Raw genomic sequence first — 26,495 nt, 5'->3', positions numbered from 1 at the left:
AGTTACCTGTTATTTTAAATAACATCAGGGAACAAAATTGGCTGCATTAACAAACCATGTAAAAGAAAATTCCATCAGACCTATTTATAGAGCTCATCTGTGCAATTTCCCCCTTCCCCCCCCCCCCCCAAGTACAGTATATTATGGACTTCGGAGTGTGAGTTTTTGTTGGGTTTTTTTTTTGCTTTGCTTGATACAGATGATTGTTGCCTAGTCTACAAGTGTTTATCTTTCTCCCATTATCTGGGTTATTTTTCACACATACCCAGATTTTCAGGTAATTAAGAGCTGATGGTAATTTATCTTGCCTTGGAGAGAAAGGCAGATTGAACATCTTCCTGAGGTCCTATACAGCCTTATCTTCTATGGCTGAGCATCTAGAGAATACATCTTTAGGAGGATAAAGAAGATTAACAATCTGGTAAATTACAGAAAAACTAAGGTACAGAAGAATTAAGTTTTTTAGTAAATCCATACATGAACAAATACATTATGGAAAAATTTTACTCTAAACCTTGGAACACTGTATTTTTGGCAGTATTTCTATAAGTACTACAGTTCTTCACACGCTGGCATCTAATGTCTCTAAAGTTTAACTACAGCATCAGAAACACCTGCACAAGTCTGTGGGATGTGACTTGGGACCTGTGAGAGGCTTGTGCCCTTTCAGAGCTACAGTGGAAGACCAGGCAGGACATTTCAAAGCAGGACTGGATGGTGCCTTGGGCTACTGAATTGAGCCCTTTGTGTCTGTACTTTTTACCTCTGCTTGACATCTGTGAATGAGAAGGTGATGAGCAATGAGAATAACTAAATCAAAAATTATGGGGTTTAAGCCATTTGATACATAGTTCAATTAACTTGAAAAAAAAGGCAAGCCTGCAGAGCTCTGGGGAAGCCAACACCTACTTGTTCCAAGCGATGGTAGTCTTGTTTTGCACCAGACAAAGACTGGAATCGGTTATCAACCATTTCCATTCTAGGAAATACCTCCTCTGTACACACTTCCAATGTTTTTCACGTTTTTTTTGAAGAGCACCGTCCAAGCATCCATGTTATTGGCTAATCTTTGTGGCAGAGGGTATTTCTTACTTTGACTATGTAAAGCTAAGTCTAAATCTCACTAAATTGAAACTGCTTTTCATTTTCTTTGTGCTCTGGGGCTCATAAAGTCCAGTGGCTGTTGTTTTTAAAGGAGTTTATGACAGGCTCTCTACATTACTATTACAATATATCTTATTAGAATGATTTCTGTACTTTTTCTCATTTAATTTTTCTGACAATCATTTATTTACATTTGCTGTCACAACCTGTTTCAAAAGCAAAGCACATTTTCTTCATGTGGAGTGGGTCTTATTTAGGGTATCTTGTGCAGAACAGAAGAGAATTCTTTTTAGCAGCAAAACACTGCCTTGTTCTTGTATTACTAGTTTTGGTTTGCTGGAGGAGTCCCTCAGACTTTAAAATTTCCTGGCTTGTTGATCTGTAGGAGCTGTAGAGCTTCCATGAAAGATTAATCACCCATAGTTATTCTAGAAGTAGGTACTGGAAAGTGAATTCTTGGTAGTTTTTACTTGAAGTTGATTACATTTGGGTTTTGTGTACGATATTTATATCCCAAAGTACCGATTCCAAGATATCTGTACCAGCCCCATATTATCAGCTTTAAAGCTTCCTTGCAAACCTGTGTGTTGCTGTTGCAGGAGGACCATGACATCATGGAGGCTGATCTGGACAAAGATGAGGTTTTGCAGCCTCAGCTGGGAGAGCTTGCAGGGGAGAAGCTGCTAACAACCGAGTACTTGGGAGTAAGTACCACTCCTTAGACTATTGAAATAAATCAATTTGCTGGATTAAGTGTTTAATTTCAGTAGTTTCACCGCTTTCTTCAATTTGTTGCTTGAAGAGCCAGGTGCTACCCGCATAGCAATATGAATCTTTCACAGTCTCTGCATGAGCTGCTGTTCAGGAGAAGTAGAACAAATCTGGGAAATGAGCTACCCTTTCACAGGGCGTGGTCAGGCTGTGGCTTAATAATAAGCTACAGGCAGCCTTAGGGTTCTAGTGCTACATCAGTGACGCTCTGGGCACACAAAGCAAAGTACTGAGCAGGTTAATACTGGAACATTCTGCTGGTCTGAAATTATTTTGAAAAAAAAAAAAAAAGAAGTTGAAAAGTTAACTGCTCCTGCAGGCGTTATGCCGGATCAAGTATTGTCTGTCTTACTTCAAGCGGCAAAAAGCTATTAAGAGAAAAAGCATAAAGTTTGTATGAATGCCATTTAGTGTGCTGTGACTAATCTGAGATATTCAGAGGGCTGAGCACTTCTCCTATGAAAGCAAGCTGAGGGAGTTGGGATTGTTCAGCCTGCAGAAGAGGAGGCTCCAGGGAGACCTTATTGTAGGGTTTTAGTCCTTAAAAAGGGCCTACAAGAAAGCTGGAGAGGGACTTTTTCACAAGGACATGTAGTGACAGGACAAAGGGGAATGGCTTTAAACTGAGAGTAGATTTAGATTAGATATAAGGAAGAAATTCTTTACTGTGAGGGTGATGAGGCACTGGCACAGGTTGCCCAGAGAAGCTGTGGATGTCCCATCCCTGAATGTGTTCAAGGCCAGGTTGGATGAGGCTTTGAGCAACTGGTCTAGTGAAAGATGTCCCTGTCCATGGCAGGGGAGTTGGAAATAGGTGATCTTTAAGGACCTTTCCTATCCAAACCATTCTATAATAAATGCAACTCTATGCCTTCCAGATCCCAGAGTCCAATGCTGCTGATGGAAACATGACCTGAAATAAAATGTCATGGAAGAGCCCACAGTGATTCCAGGCAGTTTTATCTAGTGACACCAGAATGGGATATAGTTTCTGATGCAGTGTTTCTATAGAATGTTCTCTGTGGCTCCAATTACTTGTCTTTTCACTGATTTATTTTTTTCTTCATTTTCTGTGTATCAGATAATGACTCATACTCCAAAAACTAAGAAGAAGCTGTTTTCTGGTGTCCATCAGAGTATAGATGAGCCTCTTCAGAGACCTGTGACACCAGGTTGTCACAGAACTACCTATCTAATGTAAGTCCAAACAAATGAGACCAAGTTGAGTTTTTTAAGCTCCTTTAAAAAGCAAAACAACAACAAAGAAAAAAACCACAACAGTGCCTAATAAATAAATCTTCCCTACCTAAAAGTGCATTACCATTGTCATTCCTTAAAGATAATTTCAAAAAAAGGAGTGGAATATTGTAGGCAGAGGAAGATCCATTGGCTGAGGTCACATACTTGAAATAGTTGAGTGCCTTAATTTCTGAGATGATACCTGTCCTGCTCACTGTCCTGACCGTGGAAATGAAATACCAATGAGATTTCAAATTTAAATGATTTTTTACTTTCGGTTCCATTCAGTTTTGTATTTGGTCAAATTTAGGTAGCTACGATACAGGCAGCTGTTATTGCGAGGATTTCATGTTTTCATTTCTGTGGATACTTAATCTGAGAGACTACATGTCTAACAAAGGATGAATAACAGGTACTCAAAAGTCACAGTATCGATATAGCCAAGTGTGTTAAAATGAACAGGTAACCTGAAACAGAACAGTGCAGTGGAGTTAGATGTGGTTCTTAGAAGAACCCATCAGCGCTGATGATTGTCCCACATCATCCCCCCTGCCACTGTTTGCTTTCACATTCATATTTTCTTAAGATACATTTCCTCCTCTTTTCAGTGTGGAAGATGGACAGTCCTCAGAGGACAGTGAGGACTGATTCAGGCTGTAGTTACACAGGTGTAGTTGAATCTGACTGAAGTCTGTTGTTGTTTCGGACAAGGAGTGGTCGCAACTTTATCTTGCCCATGTTTATTCCCTCCTACTGTCTCATGCTGGCATTAGCATTCCTACAAGCAGATGATCTGACTAGGAGCCCTCCTGAGCCATGCAAATATGTCTTTTTGGCAGGTGTACTGTTTGTATGGGATTAAACATATCAGGTTACCAGGGCCTTAGAACAGACAAGTGTAACATACCAGATCTGGGCATGGAAAAATGACCGGATGACATTTAGTTTTTTAAAAAGCCAGATGAAGGAAACATACAGTTCCGAAGCAGAAAAAAAAGAACCTTTGGCTATCCCAGGGCAGAATTTGTCTTGCAGTCTTAATTTTTATTCTGAGTACTAGCCTGGATAAAATGGCATCTGTTTGAACGTGGCATCTACTTCATCTGCCTGGTATAGCCTGAATGTGAATTTGATGTTCTTACTTTGTGTCCTTTCTCACTGTGGTCAACCTTCTGCACCATCATAATGTCCACAGCTTTTGCAAGACCTCTCCCTATGTGTTAAATCTGTGTGTTTGTATGTCAGCAGAAAACAGCAACTAATTAATATAAGCTCATATTAGTAACATAGTGATTATCTAATCTTTTTCCTGCAGTCCTTCAAAAGAGCTGCAGGCCTTAAAAATCTAGACTAGCTAAAATATGACTAAACATATGTTGCCATTTTACTGTGGGGTCAGTGTTACAGAGTTCAAGGTCCCACTTTCCCGGTGCAGTATTTATCCCATGGTGGACTAGGAGACCTGGACTGATTCTGTGGAACTGGCTGTTAGGACAGCCTTACAGCCTATTTAGAAAGTATTTTTTCAGGAAAAAATATTAGTTACCACTGAAATGTCTAAGCATTACATTCCTGCTTTGTAAGCAGAGAGAAAACCAAGCTTGTGAGAACGAATTGACTTTCTTATGGGAAGTCAGAAAAACGGTGGCAGACCTGTGGGAGTGGCTTTTTATTTCATAGTGCCATGTAGTGCACTGCAATTTACGCATCAGAAATAACCTCTGGAAGCGATCTCGTGCCTCTCTTTACCACCACCTACCTGGGCAGTGTGTTTACTTAAGCGTCCCGGGATACTGGAGTGACGCACATTTTGGCAAAACTTGAATCTCCTCAGCTGAACAGTTGTGCAGCTCGTGCCTCTGCAAGATGGCTTCAGGTCACTGCTGGAGACAAATTAAAAACACATTTCTGCCATACTGGTTCTGGTAGCTTTGGGTCTAAGAGAAGTGTTAGTTTGAAGGTGTGAAGCAGCCTTTACAGGTTGCCCCACTGTGCAAACTAGGAAGGAAAAATGTAAACGGCAGAAATCTAACGAGGTGAAAATATCTGAAAATTAATTTCCCTCCTGCTCTGGCCAAATGGTAGAAATAATATGAGTGTTTGGTGCACACACGTTTTAAGTACGAAACAAGTGATACCACCCTGAATGAGAAGCTTGTCCTTTCTATCCAGCTAATTTGTGCACAAGAAAACTGCAGTGAATAGATGAAGACATTCTTGAACTACGTTTTATAGCAGAAAAGGACAAACTTTGATGGCTTTTATGCTGTTCTAATTTTAGTACTAATTCATTGACTAAAATGAGGAAATGCTTGCTTAGGAATCATTGCAAGAGGAAGACAGTAAAATCTTATCTGCCTTGATTTGAAAGCAATATCTGAACTGGATGTATTTAAGTGGCTTGTATCAGATGAAAAGTTATGAAAAATGTTAAACACTTCTGCCTCATATACAACTTATCTACCTGATACAATCCAGGACAGTTGATCTGAATTATCTGAAATTTTTGATTCATCAGAGTAGTTGAACTACATTAAAAATTTGTGTAAATGCTTCCATTCAGAATTGAAGTGAATATAACTTGTTTGAATTTATTCATGTGACACTCCACGTAATATATTCCGTTTAAAAACATCATGAAAGAGGAAGCAGTTGGAGATATTATAACGTATCTCTTTGAGTTGTTGGTTCAAACCTCCAAAAGGAGGAGGAGGGGTGGAGATTTCTAGTGCTGAATAGAAGTATTCACACAGAAAATTAATGCAGAATAGCCACTGCACATGTAGCAGCTATTCCATGCTAATTTTTCTATGACTTCCCAGTGCAGACAAGGCTGTAGTTACTTCAGATGAATTGTCATGGGATCCCTGTATGGACAAGCTCTTGCTGTATGGAGCTGAGGGAGTCAGGAAATACTGGAAAGCTGCCTTCTTTCTTTTTATTTTTTTCATTTTTCCCTCCTCTTTAAAGACTCGCTGGATGAGATCACTCAAGGGGGATTGAACTATTTAATATTCTGCTAGCTGTTCCTTAGGAACTGATTGAGCTGTGAAATCATTAACTGCCTCCTTGGACTGCATCGTTTTCACCAGAGATATAGTTTAGTTACCTTAACCTGATATTGGGCAGGGAAACTTTCTGTGTCTGCCAACTTCTTTTCACACATTTTTTCGCACTGCTCTTGCTTTTGCTGTGTTTTATTGCTTACTGTTAAGCAGTTGTGTTCCTGTTCTGTCCTTCAGCTGCTTCAGTTTCTCACTAATCCACCTCACTTGTGAAATCAAGAGTTCTACTTCTCACCTACTTTGTTTTAAGTCTGTGTTGCATGCTGCTCTTTAAAGTGAGATCCTTGTAATATTCAGGAGTGAATCTTAAATCCTTGAAAAAGCTAATTTTTGAAGATCTCTCAGGCCCATTTCTATAGTCTTTTTCTTTAAGTGTTATGCTGGTATTTTGGATCTTCAGACTGCAGGGAGTTATGGTTTCCTTTCCAGTTACGGTTTCCTTTCCTCAGCTCTTTTATTGCAGTAGGAATTGCAGTAGGAAAAAATGTTAATTTCAAATACATCTGATGTCAACTGGTTTAGGGGAGCTACAGTCAAGCAGTTATGTCTTTAGCACTGGTTTGCAATATGAAATATAAAATAATTTCAATATCTACTGTGTCATTACAGGCAATTAGAAGAAATTAGAATTTACTCTCATGTAACTGTACTGTAAGCATTCACCCTGCATTCTCCTTTCTCCTCCAGGCCAGAAAACGATACCAGTTCTTGTCACGATGGGGATGAGAAGCTGCAGTCTCCTCCGAGTGGTCATTCTCCCATTTGTGGTGGGAGCCAGTCCAGCATTTCTGACCTCTGCATTTCCCCTTCATGTAAGGATAGTCTGTGAATGCTGTTGTTAATTGCTGATGCCTTTCTTGACTGGGGCAGCTGTTGGGGCCCTGGCTTGTGTATTGTAGATTAAGATTTTTTTGTTATAGTGTGGAGATGTCTCTCTATTTTAGACCCTGCATCAGTCTGCAGGACCTCGGTGCACACAGTAGACTTTGGCTCGAGCTGAGTGAATCTGTGGTCAGCAGACACCAATGGTTTCACTTGCCTGGCTCCATCTTGTTTCCTGTGGAAGTACCAAGGATCAAACCAAGGGCTTCCGATGCATGAAGGATACTGTATTTCACTCTGCAATGTCCTCTGCCGAGGCAAAGAGTTGCAGCCCAGAGACAGTGCACTTCCCAACAGGCAAAGCCCCTTGCATGATCAAATATACCCTTGTTTGGATCTAAATGAATCACTGTCTGCTGGCACCTGCAGGCTCTGTTGGCTGGACCTCTGTGTTAAAGTTGAAGGCAGCTGCAGCTCTCTGCTTAGATTTGCAACTGTATTCAGACCATCCAAGGTTGTGGAGGATGGGCAGCCTGATGCTGTGTAGTTGCATTGTGGGTGATGCTGCTAAAGATTCTGCCCTTGCAGCTTCAGCTGAAATGAATGCAAACTCAGCTGGGCCTGAGAGCTCAGAAACATGTGGTGGAATTTAAAAGGGTATAGACTTCTGAAATATTTGATTTCTGAATTTCTGATATGCACAAGATCATGGAACTTTGAATGTGAGAGTTTCTGCCTTCTTGCAGAGATTCATTAACATCTTCCAGTTATGGATTTAAGGCAAAATGTTCAGCAATCTTAGATAAAGGATCTCGCAGCATATCCGGGACAGAATTATTAATAGGTTGAAACAAAGTGTGCCTTTACTTTGCTGAAAAATATGCTTTGAAGCAGTAAGGGAAGAGCATACTTTTTACTTTCTCTTCTATTTTTTTTAAATTTCCTAAAGGAAATGAAAGGGATTCTGAGAAAAGTGACCGAGGCCTTGCAGACAGGAATTTGCTTGCATAATGCCTTAGAGCTGATAAATACAACATGCTGAATGGAAGCTGTATGATAGAAGCAGGTGAAGCTCCTGTCCAAGATGGGCACTTGAGTTCTTGCTATTGTGTAGGAATGAGAGTTTCTGTCCTCAGCTTGCTGTGCACAGTAACACCTTGAGTACAGCTGAGCCCATCCCAGGGCCGCGACTCAGGTCAGCAAAGATTGTAAATTAGTCAAAAGCATACTGACTTGACAGTTTTCCTACAGAGAAGAAAATAAAGAATGCGTTTTTACATACTCATGCTTTGTAAAGGAAGTTAAGCCAAGAAGATATCAAAAGTGTTCCTATTTGCTGTTTTAAAGTGTAATTGGATGCAATTCCTAATGTGTTATGCAGCCATTCAGAGCTCAACATGCCTTCTGAACCACATCTTGATAATATCTTGCCAGTGAAATGCATTCACTCATCTCTGTCACTTTTTCTATGCTGCTGTTGCTGTCTGATAGTTTACTTGTAGAGATTTGTGAGGAGTTTTAAACAGAGAGCCTCAGTAAGTCAGCAGTGTAAATGGTGTTAATTTTTGGTGAATATTGATTCAAAGCCTTCATGCTGAAGAAGTTCCTGCCCACTTTAATGGTTCATATTGCCAGAACTTTGCTTGCAGCCTATGTCTAAAATTTTATCTGTTTTCAGTCAAAATTAAATGCAGATGGCTACTAATAAGACTACTGGATTATACTCTTTTCTTGTAGGAAAATCTTGGAGGTCATAATATAGAGCATATTGCAAGTTTACATGCATTATAAATGTGAAAAGACAATTTTTCTTTGGCAGAGGCAATTCTGTACATTTCTCTACATATTCTTACAGGCTATAAAATAACACTGAGACTACTTGAAGGATTGCCTGAGTTTGGTTCCGGGTTTTTGCAAGTAGCCAGTGACATATGTGCTTGTCTTTCTTATCTTTTGGGACTTAGAAATGAGGAGTAGGAGAAGTGAAAAAAGAGACTGCACTGCTGGACCCCTTGGTTGTTATGTCAGTGACAGGACTTTCATTCTACATAATGATAATTGAACTGGGTCTTTGGATAGCTCCTGTTTTCCAAAGGGCAGTGGGGTTTGTAATATTTAAATAGGAAAGGCTGTAATTTAAGACAATGGAAAATAAACCCTTTCTCTTCTAGTGCCTTCTAAGATACAGCAGGGAACAGTACATGACAGAAAGGTGTAAAAATAATTGTACTACTTCTAGAGGCCCTCATCATTCCCTGCCAAACATCTTTGCTGTTCAATAGATATGCAATTTATTGAGTTCTGATCTTGGTCTGATGGTCGTTCTGCAGCACCAGAAAGCTGCTTACTTCAGAATATGTGTTTTCCAGGATCACATGAATGCTTTGGAACTCAGTTTCGTGCAGGCAAGTCATGAAATGAATAGTAAGAGATCAAGAGTGAAAAAACAGAATAAAAGCTTCATGTGAACAATTAGCATTATCAAGCTCATATCTATCTCAAGAAGGCTAAATTTAGCCTCAGGAAATGTTGATCCTATTTTGTTTTCTAAAAATAAGAACAGTTCTTAATGTCCTCCATGCCTGGAAATATTCAGCTGTTCTTGGGTCGGTCTGACTTTGTCTGGGTCCGTCCTCCCTTTTTGTCACTTTGGTAAATCAATAATTGTGGCACTTTTCCTTTCTTGTCTCCTGTGAGCAGAAAACTTGTGGACTAAAGATGAACCCTGGTTGTCTTACTGCACTTATTATGCTGAATGTCAGACAGAACACGTGCTGGGCAGAGAAATGCTTGTCTGACAGTGACCTGATCTGCATTCATATCAGCATGTGAGAGCAAATCAGGACGGCAGCCTGTCCTGTGCACAGCAGGAGTGGAGCTAGGCATTTTCCCTAAACATTTATTGAACTTGCACATCTTGATAGCCTTGTGTCTCTCAGCAAACTGACTGTACTTCACTTCCCCATTAATGGAAGAAAGCAAGTCTGACAGAAGTGTAAAACACTGGGTTTTCTCTGCAGTGGCTGCCTGTTACTGTGGATACAGAGAAGTGCAAGTGCTTGAGTTGCTGTGGTTTTAATTAGATAGTGGACATTAGCTGATATATGTGAAGTGATGGTCTGCATGCTCCTATCCCATTGCTACTGCAAAGTGCAGCCAGTTTATTTTCCAGCCACAGAGGGCTGGAAGTGTCACAGTTGCAGTTGTTTTGCTCAGGTGATGAGTTGTAGTGCACTGCCACACTAACTCAGTAGCCTGCTAATACCTCAAGGACTTCTTCATACAGCAGGAACTGCGACTTGATTGTATTTCTAGTAAAACTGTAAAGAGAAAACTGCTCCCTGAACTGTGTTTCTTTTTTAAATAGCAGTTGAAATGAAGTCATCTGAAGTATTCTCACCAGGCCAAAGAATGGACCGAAGCATCCCAGCTGATGACAATATCTTGTCTTCGCAAGACTTCACTGAGGACATCAATGGGCAATTGTATAGGTATGATTTTTCCAGAGGATATCTAGAACTATAAGAGGAGTCTGATGGGTTTTACCAGCTAATTCCATGCTGCTGTAAAGACAATCTGTGAAGTCATTTGATGTATGATGTAGTCTGGCCTGAGACAGCTGTGGTGGCGCTTGCCAAACAAAATACCCTTAGCTGTGCCAGAGGCAGCTGTTCAATTTCGAAGCATCTGGTTCAGAATGGGAGAAATCTCAAGCAAGACATTATTAATGAACTTCACATGCATGCTCAACGCAGTCTTCTGCAAATAAAACTTCCTGATTGCTTCCTTAGATGACTTGACTCTAGCCCATGAAAAATCATTTATTAAAGAAATAGGTAGGACTGTGGGAACAGGGCAAGAATTAACTTGCCGAAGGAAGAAAAATGAAGCATTTAAAGTGGGTTCAGGGTGTTTAAACACTCTGAGTTGCTAGGACTGCTGACCAGAGTCTTTGATTTATCCTCTAGATGGATATAGCAAAGGAGGCAATATTATGAGGTCACCCAGCAATGAGATTCAACTCTTCCTTGAAATTATTCCTGTTAAATGAAAGGTCTTGCTCTCCTTATCCTGCTGGTACCTTGAGCCCTCTGTGAAGCCTTTGTCATGTGTACAACTGTGATGTTATATATTGGATGAGAACTAGGAATTCATTAGCAATTGGACCAAGGTTTACCAAAGTTTTCAGGGCCTGCATGTGTCCTTCAGACATTAACAGCTTTTTCCTATAGCGAATTTGATTGGGCCAAGTTTTAAACAGTAAGTGTAGAGAAATTTTAAAAGCAAGTACATTCCAGGACTAAATCACAGAACGGGTGGAGATGTGTTAAAGGAAAGGTTTTACTAGCTCTTTATGGACCTGATTTTTCAGAGGTCTTGATGATTTGTGTCAATTAAAGCTCTAGAACTTCCGAAAACTGGACTCTGCCTATAACTTTGTTTCCTTCAGGTCTACAGATGCCTGTGTGTGGTTTTGGGATTTTTTAGGAGGTTGGCGTGGTTTTGATTGTTTGGCTGGGAGGTTTTTTCCCAACTGAGATGTTTCCATGGTGAGATCTGAGAAATTACATATTGTCAACAAATTATCACTGGTTTCAGCTGAAGTACTTAGTAGTCATACCTCTGTCCCATCATTACTGGTTTTATTTCTGTTGTCCATTGTAACAGTAGCTGAGCACGTCATAGAAAGACACCATGAAAAGCTTATGGCCAAATTGCTTCCTTTGTGATGGAGAGAGAGATTATTTTTCAGGCTTTGGCTTGCAAAAAACAAGTCAAATTGGCAGCATCTTGCCCCCCACTTTAGTGAGGTGATTTGCTTCTCTACAGTCATAACCTGTTATTAAAAAGGCATGTCCCCAGTGATCTTTAGTTTTTCTTCATAAATGTATGTATAAATCTCAGTCATGGATGGACTTGATAGAACTTAAAGCACAGGTGCAGTATCCTGCAGAGGAAGATAGTATCTTTTCACCTAGTACTGTCTTAGAATTCGTACAGTAAATTGTATTTCCAAATGCAGCCTCGAGTTACGGATATGGGACTGTAGCCATTCACACAGTCCAAGCCAACACAGGGTTTTCTATGTCAAGGGTCTTTTGTTAATATGTTGGTGTTGCAATAGCTAGACCTGCCTTTTCATTCTTTCACTCCTGTTGTTTAATTTGTTTGCATAACAAACAGAACTAATAAATCACTGCTTTGCTCATGGTTTTGTCCACTGTAAGAAATGTCTCCTTCCTAGAGGCAAATACCTATTAGGTAAATACCAAGACCTTCCTAAAGAGGTATTTATGAGAATTGGAGTGGGGAAACAGAAACTGCTCTTTCCCCTCTTACTTACCAGTATAAATTGGGAATTTAACTGCACAGAGATAAGTGAAATTCAACAAAATCAGTCTGAGAGAAGAACGAGACCCTGGCAGTGACATTTCTGTTGCAGTTGTTTTATTTCCACAGGAACAAATGATTATTCCAGCTGATGCATGTCAGAGTGGCAGCTGCCCCGGCATTGCTATTCCCTCCCTGTTGCATTTTGATCATGTAAGAATATAGCACTATTGTGCTTTTTAGCCAGTCAAGGATAAATTTATAGTGGACTTGAGTTTACAGTTGTGACTGATTGAAAAAGCACTTTTTTTAATTGTGACTGAGTCCGGTATTATCATAATAAAGAACTTAAACTCTGCAGGGCCTTCTTAGATCTGTATTGGCTTTGCTTTTCTGATGATCTGGTAAAATTGGTCAAAAGTCCAAGTGTATTCTTGGAGAAAATGGTCTAATTCACCTTTGTGTGTTCCTGTCTCATCTCCTAATTTTTGAATTAGGAAAGAAACCCCTCATTTGTGGCTCAAAAACTGCTTTGAGGCTGTTGAATCTCCCTTTTTTATCTACCTAAGAATATCATAGCACACATAAGATTATCATGAAGAGCACAAGTGAATTGAAAAACCAATTCACTTGAATTAGCTCACTTTACCGAAGTGAGTAAAATGACAAAAAAGCAATAACAATGAGACTGTTTTATGGAGAGAAAGATATTTAAATATTTCTGTGGTCCACGCCTTGGAGTTCTATGTAGACGATTTTACTTTTTTGAGTTTGTTTTGCTAGTATGTTTCTGCTGCCATCTGCCACCTCTTCCTTTGAAGTGAGACAAGTGTTAACACTTGTAATACTCGTAGGTAGAGGGCTGCAGAGATGGTTCTTAGCAGAGCAGTTGTTATCGTATACAAATGCAAAATACAGGCAGTAATGCTATTTAAAATACAAAAGGAACACTTGCTCAGATCTCCCTGCAAGGTGAAATAGGGCTGTGGAAGGGCTAATCAGCACTGACTCAGCACCATTCCCAGGGGAGGAGGAGAGATTAAATATCTTTAAAATCCTCCTAATCACCCTTTCTGATTGTCACAAAGGGTTCTTTTGGTGGAGTTGGTAACACGGAGACATTCCGTTTTAATCACTGCTCTTTGGATGGCACCTTTTTGGATCTCGTTTGACTCTTTCATTACCTTTTTTAAATATGATGAGCTTTTTCATGTAACTATTAGTTCAGTTCAACTTTTTCTCCTTTTAAGAGAAAATCGAATCGCTACTGCAAACATTAATATAGATTCAGAATTATTTTAGAGCCTTGTTATTTCCTGGTAGCCTCTATTTTTGTACCTGGGAAAGAATACATTCTGGGAGCAAGGAAGAACAGTGTATCCTCACACATTATTGACTAAATTTTGAAGAATGGTATTCTTGCAGCACGTGCAGACTGTGAAATAGCAGCAGATGTTTTATGTTCTCAGTGTGAACAAGGAACCTGTGTGCTTAGGGAATTTATTTTATAGATGCCATCACAGCTTTTTGCTCTTTTGACAAAGCCTTCAGGGAGTTCTACAGATCTTATCTCAGCCAGGAGCCAGGGAGGCTGCCTGTGTCTACCAAAACTGTGACCTATACCTGGCAGAAATTATGGTGTCTGTGCCCTAAAAGGATGTGTTCCTGTGCTGTAGCATATCTGTGTATTTTTTCCACCTCAGAATGAGTCACTGAATGTGATAAATACAATGGAAAACAGGCTAAAGATCAATTACTGATTTACAGGGAGCTTAACTGAACCTGTTCAATCCTGTTGTGCAAAGAATGAGGTTTGAGTAGGATAGAGAGGTCGGCAGAGCCAGGTTAGAGGCTGCACAGTGAGTACATATCCCAGGGCAGTACCTGTGGTGCCATGTTCTTCTCCATTTGCAGTCTCCCTGAATTTTGAGCAGCCTGTCATGCTGTCACAGCACAGCATGTACTGCAGGTTTCACTTGGTTGCAGACTTACTATGCATACATATTTCTCCATGCATTGCTAACCCTTTCCATCTCCTCCTACAGCGAGTTTCCCTCAGCCTTCACCAGCAAACCTAAGATCCCTCGCACTCCGGAAGGGCAGAGTACCAGCCCTAGAAAGGGAAAGGTCCCAGCCATTGCCCCCCAATTCTCTCAGTCTGGACCCCAACAAACAAGCTGTCCCAGCTCCTCAGGATCATCCACAAGGAGCAGACAGAGTAAGTGGAAAAAGTCATCATTCTATTTGTCATTCCTTGGGGTGGGAAAGGAGGGAGCACTGTAGAAACTCGTTAGGAATGAGGTCGTAGGCTACTAATGTGCCAGGAGTATATGACATTGTACTTGTAGTCTGCAGGATGTACAGCCATGTAATTACACCCTGCTGAACACTGCTCTTATTTCCAGGCTGTCATGTGAGCAGTTACAAGACATGCTTTTTCTTGTCTCTGGGTGGAGAAAAGTGGCCCAAATTCTCAGAAATTTTTTTGGAAGTTTCTGGTCTCAGATTAGACTTTCTCTAGGTTTCATCAAACTTTTTCCTTTTCTTTAGACACTTGTTCACTCCGCTGTGTAACTTGTTTAACGTTCTTGAATTTGGATCCCTGGGTGTGTCTACACTGCAATTGAATGTAGACCAGAGTCAGGCAGTTCAGAAGATGGGCTCAGGGCAGCCTGGTGAGAAGAGAGCCAAACAGTGTGCTGCTTGTGGCAGTCACCATTCTTCTGGAGGCTTGTACTTCAGAACCACATGGCTGTGTTGTGGCCTGAAAAAGATTAAGCAGTACTAGTCTGCAGGCGCTTCAAAAGAGAGAAGGGCTTTCATTTGAGGTTGGAGGAAAAGGATGGACACTTGCTTTAAGCCAGGCAACACAAGCCCAATAAAGTGGAAATGTTGATCTTGAATACTCACTCATCACTAAACACGTGGTGTGTTAGCTGTGGAGGTGTTTTGGGATGGAGAGGGAAGAAAGATGCATTCTTCAGTAATTAATAAGCTTTTTCCCAGGAGTGTGGATAGCACTAGCTGGGTTCAAATACACCTGGGTCTCCACCATCAGTGAAAATGGCAGGAGCGATGTATATCCTTGTTTCAAATGCATCATAACAAGTTCAGTGATGATTATTTTATCACAATGTAACATCGATTCTGTTCTTTAACTGTAACTGTTACCTTGAAACATTTCACAAAAACATAATAACTAATACCTTCCCAAGAAATTCGAGGTATATATATATGGTTAGCTCCTCATTACAAATATGGAAAATGAAACTGAGATTTGAAATAACCTAATAAATCAGTAACTGGGCTGGAAAGAGCATCCTAAATCTTCTGTGTTGCTCACTCTTTTGTCATTCCACACAGTTGCATGTGCAGGGAAATAGTGTGATTTTATTCAGGCAGTACAGGTGTCGCAATGGAAGGGAATGTCCTTGGTGGTGGAAGGAGGTTTTGACCTAGACATTACTTGCTTGAACATTCCTGTGCTGAGGTAATACTGCCGGCTCTTTCGGCTTAACCTTTGCTGCATGTGCCCCGTGTTTCACCTCTGGCATCAGTGCTTTCTGTTTCCTGTGACAGCAGCACTGTTCTGCCCTGACTGGCTGTGGTGTAACACCCAAGAGTCTGTCTCTGGTTCCTGTTTCGGTTCACTCCCAAAAGCATTAGCCCGTTGAAAAGAAGCCCTGATGAAGAAAGGAAAAGCACTGTGTGTGTGTGTCTGTGTGTGCACACAAAAACTCCTCCGCATATTCTAGTTTCTCCAGGGCAGCTTTACATTCCTGGGTGTGTGTGTCCTAGGAAAGATGTGACATATACATCTTGGTTCTGGAGCAAGATCCTTTTCCAGTGGCACAGTGCATAACATATTTTATTTTCAAATTGCATTAAAGTAGGTCACTTGGGTTTCTCTGTGGATTCAGTATATGTGATTTGTTAGTCCAGACTCTTGAGCTCTTCTAACTTTTATTGGGTAGGATATGTCTTACAATATTCCTCTTCTTCGTCTGTGCATCCCAAAGCTGAATGTATAGCAGGCATCCCAACTTGCTATGTGTCCTTTTACCATTTCTCCGAATTTTTATCTTGGGATTCCAGGTTATCATTTTCTGTCTGTCCACATGTGCCATGAGACAGACTTAGCATCAACATTGATGCTAATTGAATGTTAAAATCTTCCTGCTAAAAATAGCAAAGAAATTATTTTGCAAACAAGTCATCTTCCATTCACTCTGTGTACATGTATCCAGCCTTGTTGTCTGCTGTCACAGAACACCTGTTAGTTCTTGTCCATCCTGCTGGGGCTTTCACACAGATGTTTGTGGTTGGGAAAAGTGAGATGAAGGTTATGAGAACCAGATTTTTAAAGGACTAAAAAGGGGCTTTAAGCTCCTGTGTTAAAACTTGAGGTTTTCAAAGGTGATTCTCAGCTGTTACTTAAAGGTGCAGGCAAGGTGAGCCTCTAATGTTTCCCTAGTAAAGCTCTATGCTACTGCTCCTTTAATTTCCTGATTGACTCATCTGTAAATCCAAAATGGTATCAAATGCACAGATATCAGCAATCAGTAGATTTCAGCAGTTGCTGCCTCCATTTGCCTGCTGCATAGGTACATAGGTTTTTACATATCAAGAGACTCTGTTCCAGTGGAAGACTATCTTTAGTTTGTGGATTTCTTGGTATTTCTGGAGAAATGCAGGTTTTTACAGATGAGGGACATGATGAGAAAAAGATGAGTTTCTGATTGTACTTGCTGTGCTCACTTATTTTAGAGGCACATTTTTAGCTTGATTTTAATATTTATTATAGGTGTATTTTCTGGAAACAAGTTGATTTTATATAAACCTAGCTGAACTAGCTGGACTGCTCCTCTTGGAGCGTGGAGTGTTTGGAATGCCTGAGGAATGCAGAGGAAGCACAGGTACTTAGTTCAGCTACAGGCCTGGGGCTGGATTCCTGCCTGAGATGCAGCCAGCTGCTGTTAGCTGAGCTCTAAAACTGTACCTTAAAGCAAAACCCAAGCTCCTCCAAATAAAACCAACCATGCTGAGACCCACCGTGATTTCCACTTCCTAGCTGGCACAGGGATGGCACTGGCAGGATGACTGGAACATAGAGTTCCAGAGGGAACAAAGGGACCTCCAAATTTAGACCTTTTCAACTGTGCTCCATGTGGACATGGTTGAATGGTTTAATCTACCCTGTTCCTTATTCTGCATCTATTCCAGGCAACCCTTCATGGGCATGCTGAAGCTGTTTGCAGTGTACCAAGTTCTGTCTAGGGCACATTGGAGCTAGGGCAGTACAAAACTCTCTACCAGAAGAATGAGGAATGTTTTTTGTCGGGAGTGCGACTGGGCCCTGGTGACTCCTTTTCAGTTCTTTCTGTGTCCCTAGACAAGGGGTTGCCATAAATATGTTCTGCATTTTTAAGTTGCAGCATTGGGAGATAAAGTGCCTTTCTGCATGTTTTTTGTGATGTTTGTGTCCCTGTACAGGTCGCACAAGTGTTGCCCTCAGGCAGCTCCTATCTTGTAATAAATCCTGCTTTCAGCTGACAGACTCTTTCTTGCTGTTTTTCTGCAGGCAGCCAGTCCTACAGGAAGTGAGAACAGTTCCTTTCCTCGAGAATCACCTGTCACATTGTTGAAGGACAGAGCCAGCTTCCTGTAATGAGCTTTACTGGTGACCTACGGAGCAGAGAGTGATGTCGTTGACACCACATGGCATTCGCCTCGCACGGTGATTCCGGGATTATCTGATGGGATGCGTCTGTTGTGGTCTCTAAAGCTGGCTAAGACAAGGGCCTTGTTATTACAATTCAAGGTCTCAGCAGCAGCCCAGGGCTGATATGGGACATGGATATAGTCCCCGTTCCTCTGATAGTTTACTCTAAAGTGACATTGCCACCTTGAGAAGAAACTGTTGCTCTCTGCCTTCTGTGTCAGAGTAAATGGCCCTTGGAGACAGTATGTAGGGAGACAGCAGAGGAGTCTGACCAAACAACTGTCTTTTTAACATATTGCTTGCTGAACCAGCCTGTCACTTGCTGTTTTTTAAATTATGCCTTTGTGAATGGGTTGGGAGATAATCTGTGTTCAAAGGATCTGCATTAGGAGGGACAGTGTACATCACGTGCAGAGCCTTTACTGCCTGTAGCAGTGGTGTGGGGTGAGATCTGTTTGGCCTCCAGAGGCTGGAGTAGTCTCTGAAGTAGTACATCAGCTTCTGGTTGACCTGTAGCAGATGAAAAACACTGTGACAGTGTCCAAGGCAGCATCCATGTTCACCTCTGAGGATCTGATCAGCAGCTTTAACTGCAGCAATTACTCCTATTCCTTCGTTCTACATTTTTTCTTAATTCTACTGTAACACATTTGTGGAATGAATAATCCAGAATAATCCATTTTTTCCACTGGAACGAAGAGCTTTGCTTCTTCATAGAAGAAACCATGAGAATGTGAACAGATCAGAAGCAACTTTCTCTTTACATGTGACTGTGGTCAATCTTCTTTGGTCTTTGTTGGTTTTTTTTAATGTTCTTTACTTCAGAGCAATGTCTGGTTTTGTCTTCATGGAATTTGTGCTGGTCTTTGGTGAATATGAAGTACTGGCTAGGCAAGAGAGATCAGGAAGCCCTCCACCAAATAAAAAACACAGCATTTAGTTCTACCAGTGGATTACAAAGCTAGTGCTCTTTGTTGTTTTTTCTCTCAAAAGTGACAGTGACCAGGAAACACTAAGTCTTCACTGGAGATTGGATTTTCAGTAACATCCCCTCATGTGACAGCTGTTAGGACACATAAATGCAGTTTACATTGGAACTTGGCTGCTGCTGAGGCAGAGATGTACAAAAAGGAGGCAGACTTCAAAAACAAATGCTTTAACCAGTAGGAAAAGGGGGAAGGTAAGGATTTGGTTTTGGAGTTTCACCTTGAGAAACAAACGAGTGGTACACAGCCTGAAAGGTAAAGCAACTCCCGCAGTGACACTGCCTTCCCCTGCAGTGAGGAGTTGTTAAGCCACTGGTCGTTTCCATAGGACCAGAAGAAAGCTTTGTGCTTCTGCCGAGGTCTTGAATTGTGCCTCTTGGTGTGTTGTGGCAACTGAAGAGCCAAGGCCACTGATGTAGTTGCCATGAGACCCACTGAGTTCAGTGATGTGGTGTCAGATGCTTGCAGAAAGGACTCCCACACACAGGTTCAGGAAACCCCTTTGGATAATAGACTTTAAATTGGAATTCAGACGTTTTGTAGGAGAAGACACCCTCTAACTTAAAATCTGGTCAAATTCATGTGGGAGTTACAATTTACTACTCAGTACCTTCAGGGTTTTCACAGACCTAACACGAAGCAGGCAGAGTACAGGTGTTGCTTTAACTCCCAAACTACATAGGACATGAAGTGACTAGAGACACTGGATAGCCCCCATCACATTGATCCCCATGTTAGACAAAGAAATCACAGAAAATCGCTGACCTGTGCTTAGATCTATCTGCCTCCTCTCAGAGCTGATCAACACCATTAATGGGAAAATGTCCTCTGTTCACAAAAGGGCAGTAATGGAAAAGCCATAAAAGCTCACCTTGTGGTTTTCCAGGATAGGCAGCTTTTCTCTTTCCTCTGAAATTCAGAGGTTTTTCCATCATGTGGTATCAATGGCCAGGTTGTTAACACTGAAGTGCTAAGCACATTCATTTGCATACACGGATAACAGAATGCTCCAGCAGTGAATTTTATTTATTTTACAGCAGTGCTGAGTTTCATATGGGAGCAGATCTGATTCTCTGATGTGGAGAGCAGCTTTTAAAGTGTTGAGTACAGACTATTTTTTTTGGGGGGAGGGGGAAGCAACAACCTCAAAACCTCACTGATTTTATAATTAATTGAGATCAAAATGTTATCACTTCTTTCCAGTCACCTGAGGGTGGTTGGTAGGTATGGCTACAACTGCTCCAGCAGATCAAGATTCGTGAAAAACCAAAATGCATCTTGCTGAATTGGACTGAAAGGAACAAGCTGAAGTACGTGTGCTTGTGTGTTTCTTACTCAGGCCTGTTGCAATGCAGAACTCTATATGTACATGTTTCCATGTTCAACTCTTATATGTTTTGGCATGTGAGTATGGAGTTTGAAAACAGAGAGTATTTTTTATATTAATGCATGAAAGACTTCATTTTCCAAATGCCTGAGAGAAACTGTGGATATGCTTAGAAATAATTATCAGCTGAGCATTAATTTGAGAGACCAAGGAAATAACATGTCCTCCTTTCCCTGTCTTATTCACAAAAAGCCCCTGTGATGCCAGAAGGAAGGTTTGAAGCTAATGAAAAATGTCAGTTCTGCCTTTGTTCGTAGGACTCCACTGTTCAGGGGGGAGAGGACCTCGAATGCAGGTCAGTAGCACACACATAGCAAATTCAGCACCTCACTAAACAGTTGTTGAGTGTCTTTTGTATAAGCCACATAGAGGCTGCTGCCAGATTCAACACCCCCCTGGTAAATTCATAACAGGAGCAGTGGAAATTGCTGCCTCAATGGGAGGGTGTGATTGCACTTTGGCCATGAATTCGTTTACAAAAAGCAAGTACAGTTATTGCATAGGACACACAGATCTGCAGGTGAAGTTTTTCTGGGACCAAAGTCCTATGTGGTGCTACCATGCCTTTTGGATGTAACTTCCGTATATTGGGTAATTTTATTTACAGACAGTGTTATTTGAGACGAACTGTGTAGGTATATATGGGTTTGCATAGAACCATCATTCTGTACGAATGCTTTAAAATTATCTGTCAGTGACTAGATAAAAATGCTTCTAAAGGGATTTTTTTCCTCCTTTCTCTTTCTGACATGTTTGTTTTTTGGGGTTCATGAACTTTCACTGTGTGCATTTCTTTACATTTCACTCTGGTTTATTATTGACAAATTCTGTCTCCAACAGTTTTATTTCCATCTAAGTGGAAAATACAGCTCCCTTCTGTTCAGCCTGGCCTGCCTCTGCAAAGGTAGCGTTGTTCACTCAGAAGTGTTGCAAAGCAGGTGTGAGCCACTCATTGTTCGTGGTCTCTCATGAGGAGAGCCCAGGCATGTGGGATGCCACCAGCAACATTGGTTTGGTGTCAGAAGTATTATTTGTTGTATGATTTAAGTGTGTAGGGAAAGACAAGCAAGGAAGTTCTCTGAAAGGAAAAATATTGCTGTGATGGGGAGGGACAGTGGTTGCTTGGTTTGGCTTTGAGTTGGTTCCTTTAAACAAAGTTTGTCTAGTCTTTATAAATCATGGTGGAGATTGCAGTGTAGAGATAAAAAGCACTGCATTATGTTCGTGCACGTCTTTGAGTAGTGGTAGCAGACAAGCGAACAGGCTGCCTTCCTCCCAGGTCATTAAGTACATCTAGGCTTGCCTTTTAGCTTGGGGCTTGAATTAGTCTTTGAGACACAGCTTCTGGGCAGTTTGGGCCATGCTCACGCTTGCAGTCTGGCTCGACATTGGAACAAGCCCTTTCCCGAGAAAGGAAATGCTGGAGTTGCACCTTGCTCAGTGTAATCTAACAAAGGAGTGTGTGAGCCCTGCCAGGCACCCTGGCTGTGCAGTGTGGCCCACCAAGCTTGAGGAAGTGTGTGGGCTTGGCCAGCAAAGAGGGGATAGATGGAGCCTTGCAAACTTCCACTGACCCTGTGGGAACTGAGTACCAAAATACTCTGTGACTGAGCCATATGGGCTTCTCCAGGCTATGCTGCACTTTCCCAACCTCAGCTATTCATAGAAGTTGTAAAAGCAGTGGGACTCCTAATGAAGGGTGAGAAACAGCAAGATGTTGCAAGACAAACAAAACAGACTAAGACCAGACCGTTCTGGCCAAGCTGTGTGGGAATCTGCTGCTAACAGATTTTAAAAAGAAACCAGCTTCTAGGTGCAGAAGATAGAACCTTGCCCTACTGCATTATCAGACCAGTAATTCTTCTGGCCTGGCATGTTGTCAGTGGTTAGGATCTGATGTTTCAAAGCAAGTTTCTTCCCATCTCTGGGCTGCTTTCTGCCCTGCATGGAAGGGCATTGTATTCAGTTACAGGATCATGATCCAAATTTCCGCATTTTGAGGACCTGGTGCTCTCTGAACAACAGGCTCAGTGGCACACTCTGGGACATCTAATAACTTTCTGGAATGTGTCCTCCTTTTAGTACAAGTTCTCTCAGCAGTGCTTGGCATATGGTCCAAGTTTCCAAGAAAGTAGGGCAGTAATTTGTTGCAGTGAAAGTGAGAATCCTTCAAATAAGCAGGAAGAAATCCAGGTGACAGCTTTAGTACTTTGTTCTTATCTTCTTCAAATATGGGAAATGCTGTTCTGATATGATGCTAAGTCAACAGATCTAGGGAATGTCAGTTGTTTTGTTCACTCTCAGTGACCTGGCACCGTATTTAATTTAAAAAAATGATTTCCAATATGCCTTGCTGGTTTTCAACTTAAAATGTCTTTTAAGTGTTACTTCATCATATTTTTTTTTCTTTTAATAATGCTCAGAGCTAATTCTGTTAAGTAAGCAAATAAACAGGACAAATAAAAATTAGTGGATACTTGAAACCATAAGGTTTGTGCTGTAGATGTTTAAGGTGCCTTTTATATTGAGTTGTAGCTGACAGCTTCGAATGCTGAGGCCATTTGCAAATCAGACTACTTGCTGAGGGATTTTAGGAGTCGAGGACACCTCCCTCTACTGATCTCAAGGAAAAATTCTCGCCCTTGTAGATCCAGATTTCATTACAGGAACATAGTCCTCCTCCTCTGAAGAGTGAAAAAGTTGAGCTAGCATGAGGATGGGATGTAAGTGCTGGAAATAGCAGCTCTGTGCCAAGTGATACAGCTCCTCCTTTGGTGTGCCATGTGCCGGTCTGACTGCCCTCGCCATCGTCTGGATCCGGTTGACTGTTGGCAGAGGTTGAATGCTTCCTGAGAACAAATCACTGCATTGTTCGTGTGTGCTCATGCACTGCCTTTTGGGAGCGTGGTTCATGCTGGTATCAAGAAGCAGAACCATTAGCACCAAATGAATTCTTTGTCAAGCAGGATGTCTCTCTGAAAATTTTACCGTTTTCTCCAAGTGCTTTCCCCCTGGACTGAATTTGCAGTATCCTACTGGACTGGCTCCTCTGAAGCAGGTGACTTTTTTTTGTTAACTCGGCTGATCATGGCCTGTCATGATTTTCCATGAAACTGGCTCCTTTCTATTTCTTCCTCATCCAAGTGAGCAGCTGGGAAATGAAATACAGCAGCTCTGGCACTTGAGGAATACAGTTCTGTTTCGATCAAACCCCTTCCATCCTCAAGGCCTGTAGAAACTGGGCTGTTTGAAACAGCCAAAATTTCCACCCTGTCTAACCATACCAAAAGCTCCATGCCAGGGAGTTCCTAGTCATGAGCCACCACCTCAGGGAATGATCCACTGGCAAAGTACAGCAGCAGTTCTCAAGGGTCCCATCACTCCATGCCCCAGCAATACTGGCTGCAGCAGCCATCACTGTCCTGTTTCTGCCCAGATCCAGGGACTAGGTCTGTCCAGAGCAGCTGCACCAGTGTAGCCACACTGCAACTGGGGCAAATAATGAATTATGAGCCATCACAACTGGTCTTATGGCTCATAGTCAACCTCGGTGCTTATGTGAGGCCATGAGGAGCATGGCCCATAACTAAGGCTTTTAGGCCCGTACACAGTAACACCAAGAAGGATTGGGTTTGCTTCTCCCAAAATTTAGAAATTGGTCTGGTTGAGTTTTTAGTCATGCATACCTGGAGCTGGCCTGACATTTAGTGTCATCATCTCACTCAAATTCAGGACCTGACCATTGCAGAGGATGGTTTCCCATTTGTCCAGAATTTGTTTTCCACATAGATGAAAAACTTTGAGTGGCTAAATGGCTCTTTCCCATATTGTAGGTTAAAACTTCAGTATGCTTTGGGCAGGGGCAAGAAGAGGCATCATAAGGCTCTTTCTCTTTAACCCTTGTTATCCTGTGACTCTGAAGATGCAGGTGGTGAGGGTGCAGGTTTTCACAAAGCCGTGCTGAGAGTTACAGAAAGGTGGGTCTGAACCACTGTGAATTTCCACAAATCTTGTTGGGGCTCCCAAGGTTCTCTGAAACCGCCTTTACAACAACTAAAGCAGAAGCCAGTGTCAGCAGTTGTGTGTCACTGCCCAAGTAACCCAGAAATGGCAGCAGTGACAACCGATTTCATCTCAAATCCTAGCGGGTGACTTGACTCCTGGGTCATGGCCATGCACAGGGCAGAGACCAAGGCTTTTTAACCATAATCAATCCAGTGATCTTACACCTTTCTGGTGACAGTAACACATTTGTGTCTGTAGAGTCCAATCTGAAAAAGATATTTCCTTGATCTAAATCTCATTATTTTCATTATTCATTGCTAGTGAAAAGGAAATATGTCCTATATTTCCACCCAGTCAAGCTTCCCCTGAGCAGCTGTCAGGAGGCAGATAGTTTTCTCCTCACTGGCAGCAGGGGATTGTTTGAACCTTTGTGCAAAGCTGTTAAGTTTTGTTCAGGTGCCTAAAGTAAGTTTCAGAAGGAATCTCAGCACATGCATAAAAATCTGTCCTTTTATCCTGCAGCAGTGGCCTCTCTGAAGAAAGTCCTTGTAGTTTCCTGTCTCTGCTTCCTTCCGTTGCTCTAACTTTTTGTTTTGTTTGGAGGGGGATTTGCCTTATTTTTCCCTGCAATGGGAATTGTTCCATATGGCTGGATCGTGTTCATGCATTACAGAGGAAAAGGGAGGCTTTGAAAGGTGCTTGTCCCAGGCTGGACCTCTTTGAAAACTGGCTGGATGTTTGGTTCTTGCTGGTTGTAGCCCCTTCCTTTCACCTGAACCACAACCTCTTCCTGCAGCACAGACCTGATCCCAAAGAGATCTCAAATGAGAGTATTATGGTAATCTCCGGTATTATACAGGAATCTCCTTCCTTCTGTGCTGGGACTGATTAAAATCTCTCATTGCCTTTTGACGTCAGTACTGTACACAAAACCATTTCCTAGTGAGAACAGTTCAGTGCAACTCAGCCCTGAAGTGTTACCTGTCCAGGGTTAAGACTTCTGGGCTTCATCAGATACCTCTCAAACCATTCCTGAGCAATGGGAATGGGACAGTGTGATGCCAGATGAGCTGCCAGAGTCTTTTGCTTCTTTCTCCCAACATGAACAGTTGTGCTGGGCAAAGCAGCGAGTCTCAAGCTGCCTTATCTTCTGAAAAGGTGACTGGTCCTGCAGCTTGGCACGGTTATTGGTGTTACCCATGTGCTGCTTTGAATGACTTTTCTCTGGGCTATGAGTGTGGTTTGTGCCAGGAATACCCTGTCCTTGCTAGGAAATCAGCTCCTGGGGAAATATGTCCTTGCTTAGGCATGCTGGAGATGATGGAGGGGGTGTTATCACCACAGCCTTTAGGGGCGTGTGGTGGGTTAACCCCAGTGGGCAGCTTAGCCCCACACTGCTTTCATTCACTCCTGCTCAGAGCAATGGGGGAGAGAAGCAGAAGGGTAGAAGTGAGAAAACTTGTGGATTAAGATAAAGATAGTTCAATAGGTGGAGTAAAAGCTGTGTGCACCGGCAAAGCAAGATAAAGAATTCATTCACTGCTTCCCATGGGCAGGCAGGTGTTCAGCCATTTCTGGGAGAGCCAGAACAGTTACTCCATCATGCATAACTGGTGTTTGGGAAGACAAACATCATAACTCCTTCTTTCTCCCAGTTTTTAGTGCTGAGCACTTTGGCACACGGTTTGAAATATCCCTTTGATCAGCTGGGGTCAGCTGTCCCTGCTCTGTCCCCTCCCAGCCTCTTGTGCACCCCCAGCCTGCTCACTGCTGGGGCAGTGTGAGAAACAGAGCTGGCCTTCATGCTGTGTAAGCAACAGCTAAAACATCCCTGCCTTATCAGCACTGTTTTGGTCCCAAATCCAAAACATAGCACCATACCAGCTACTATAGATAAAATTAGCTCTGCCCCAGCCACAGCCAAGGCAGGTGCAGGTCTGTTCGTCCTGCTTTGCGTGGGACTGGCCATCAGATGTGATGAGTGGAAGCACAGTAAGACTCAGGACAGGCAGAAGCTCCTCTGAGCGCAGCTGGGCACCAGAGGAAGTGGGTGAGTGGCAGCA

The 26,495-nt window shown here is 42.0% G+C and overlaps 1 protein-coding gene across 8 annotated transcripts in view; it reads left to right on the top strand.

Annotated features, from left to right (window-relative positions):
• The window catches only part of ARMC9 (armadillo repeat containing 9), a 67,479-nt gene extending 44,563 nt beyond the window's left edge, over positions 1–22,916 (top strand). For 7 of the 8 annotated variants that reach the window (XM_064666121.1, XM_064666120.1, XM_064666118.1 and 4 more), the window contains 6 exons: positions 1,704–1,808; positions 2,957–3,072; positions 6,867–6,991; positions 10,369–10,492; positions 14,378–14,550; positions 17,914–22,916. In XM_064666121.1, coding sequence (XP_064522191.1) covers positions 1,704–1,808; positions 2,957–3,072; positions 6,867–6,991; positions 10,369–10,492; positions 14,378–14,550; positions 17,914–17,936 — 666 coding nt within the window. In that variant the 3' untranslated portion in view covers positions 17,937–22,916. The remainder of the gene's footprint in view (positions 1–1,703; positions 1,809–2,956; positions 3,073–6,866; positions 6,992–10,368; positions 10,493–14,377; positions 14,551–17,913) is intronic. The other variant, XM_064666119.1, reaches the window with a different exon arrangement.
• The last annotated feature ends 3,579 nt before the right edge of the window (positions 22,917–26,495 follow it).

The sequence above is a fragment of the Pseudopipra pipra genome, chromosome 10 (assembly GCF_036250125.1).
Source record: "Pseudopipra pipra isolate bDixPip1 chromosome 10, bDixPip1.hap1, whole genome shotgun sequence".
NCBI lineage: Eukaryota > Metazoa > Chordata > Aves > Passeriformes > Pipridae > Pseudopipra > Pseudopipra pipra.
Note: the sequence above shows the minus strand (reverse complement) of the source record. Positions and strands in the feature narration are given on the sequence as shown.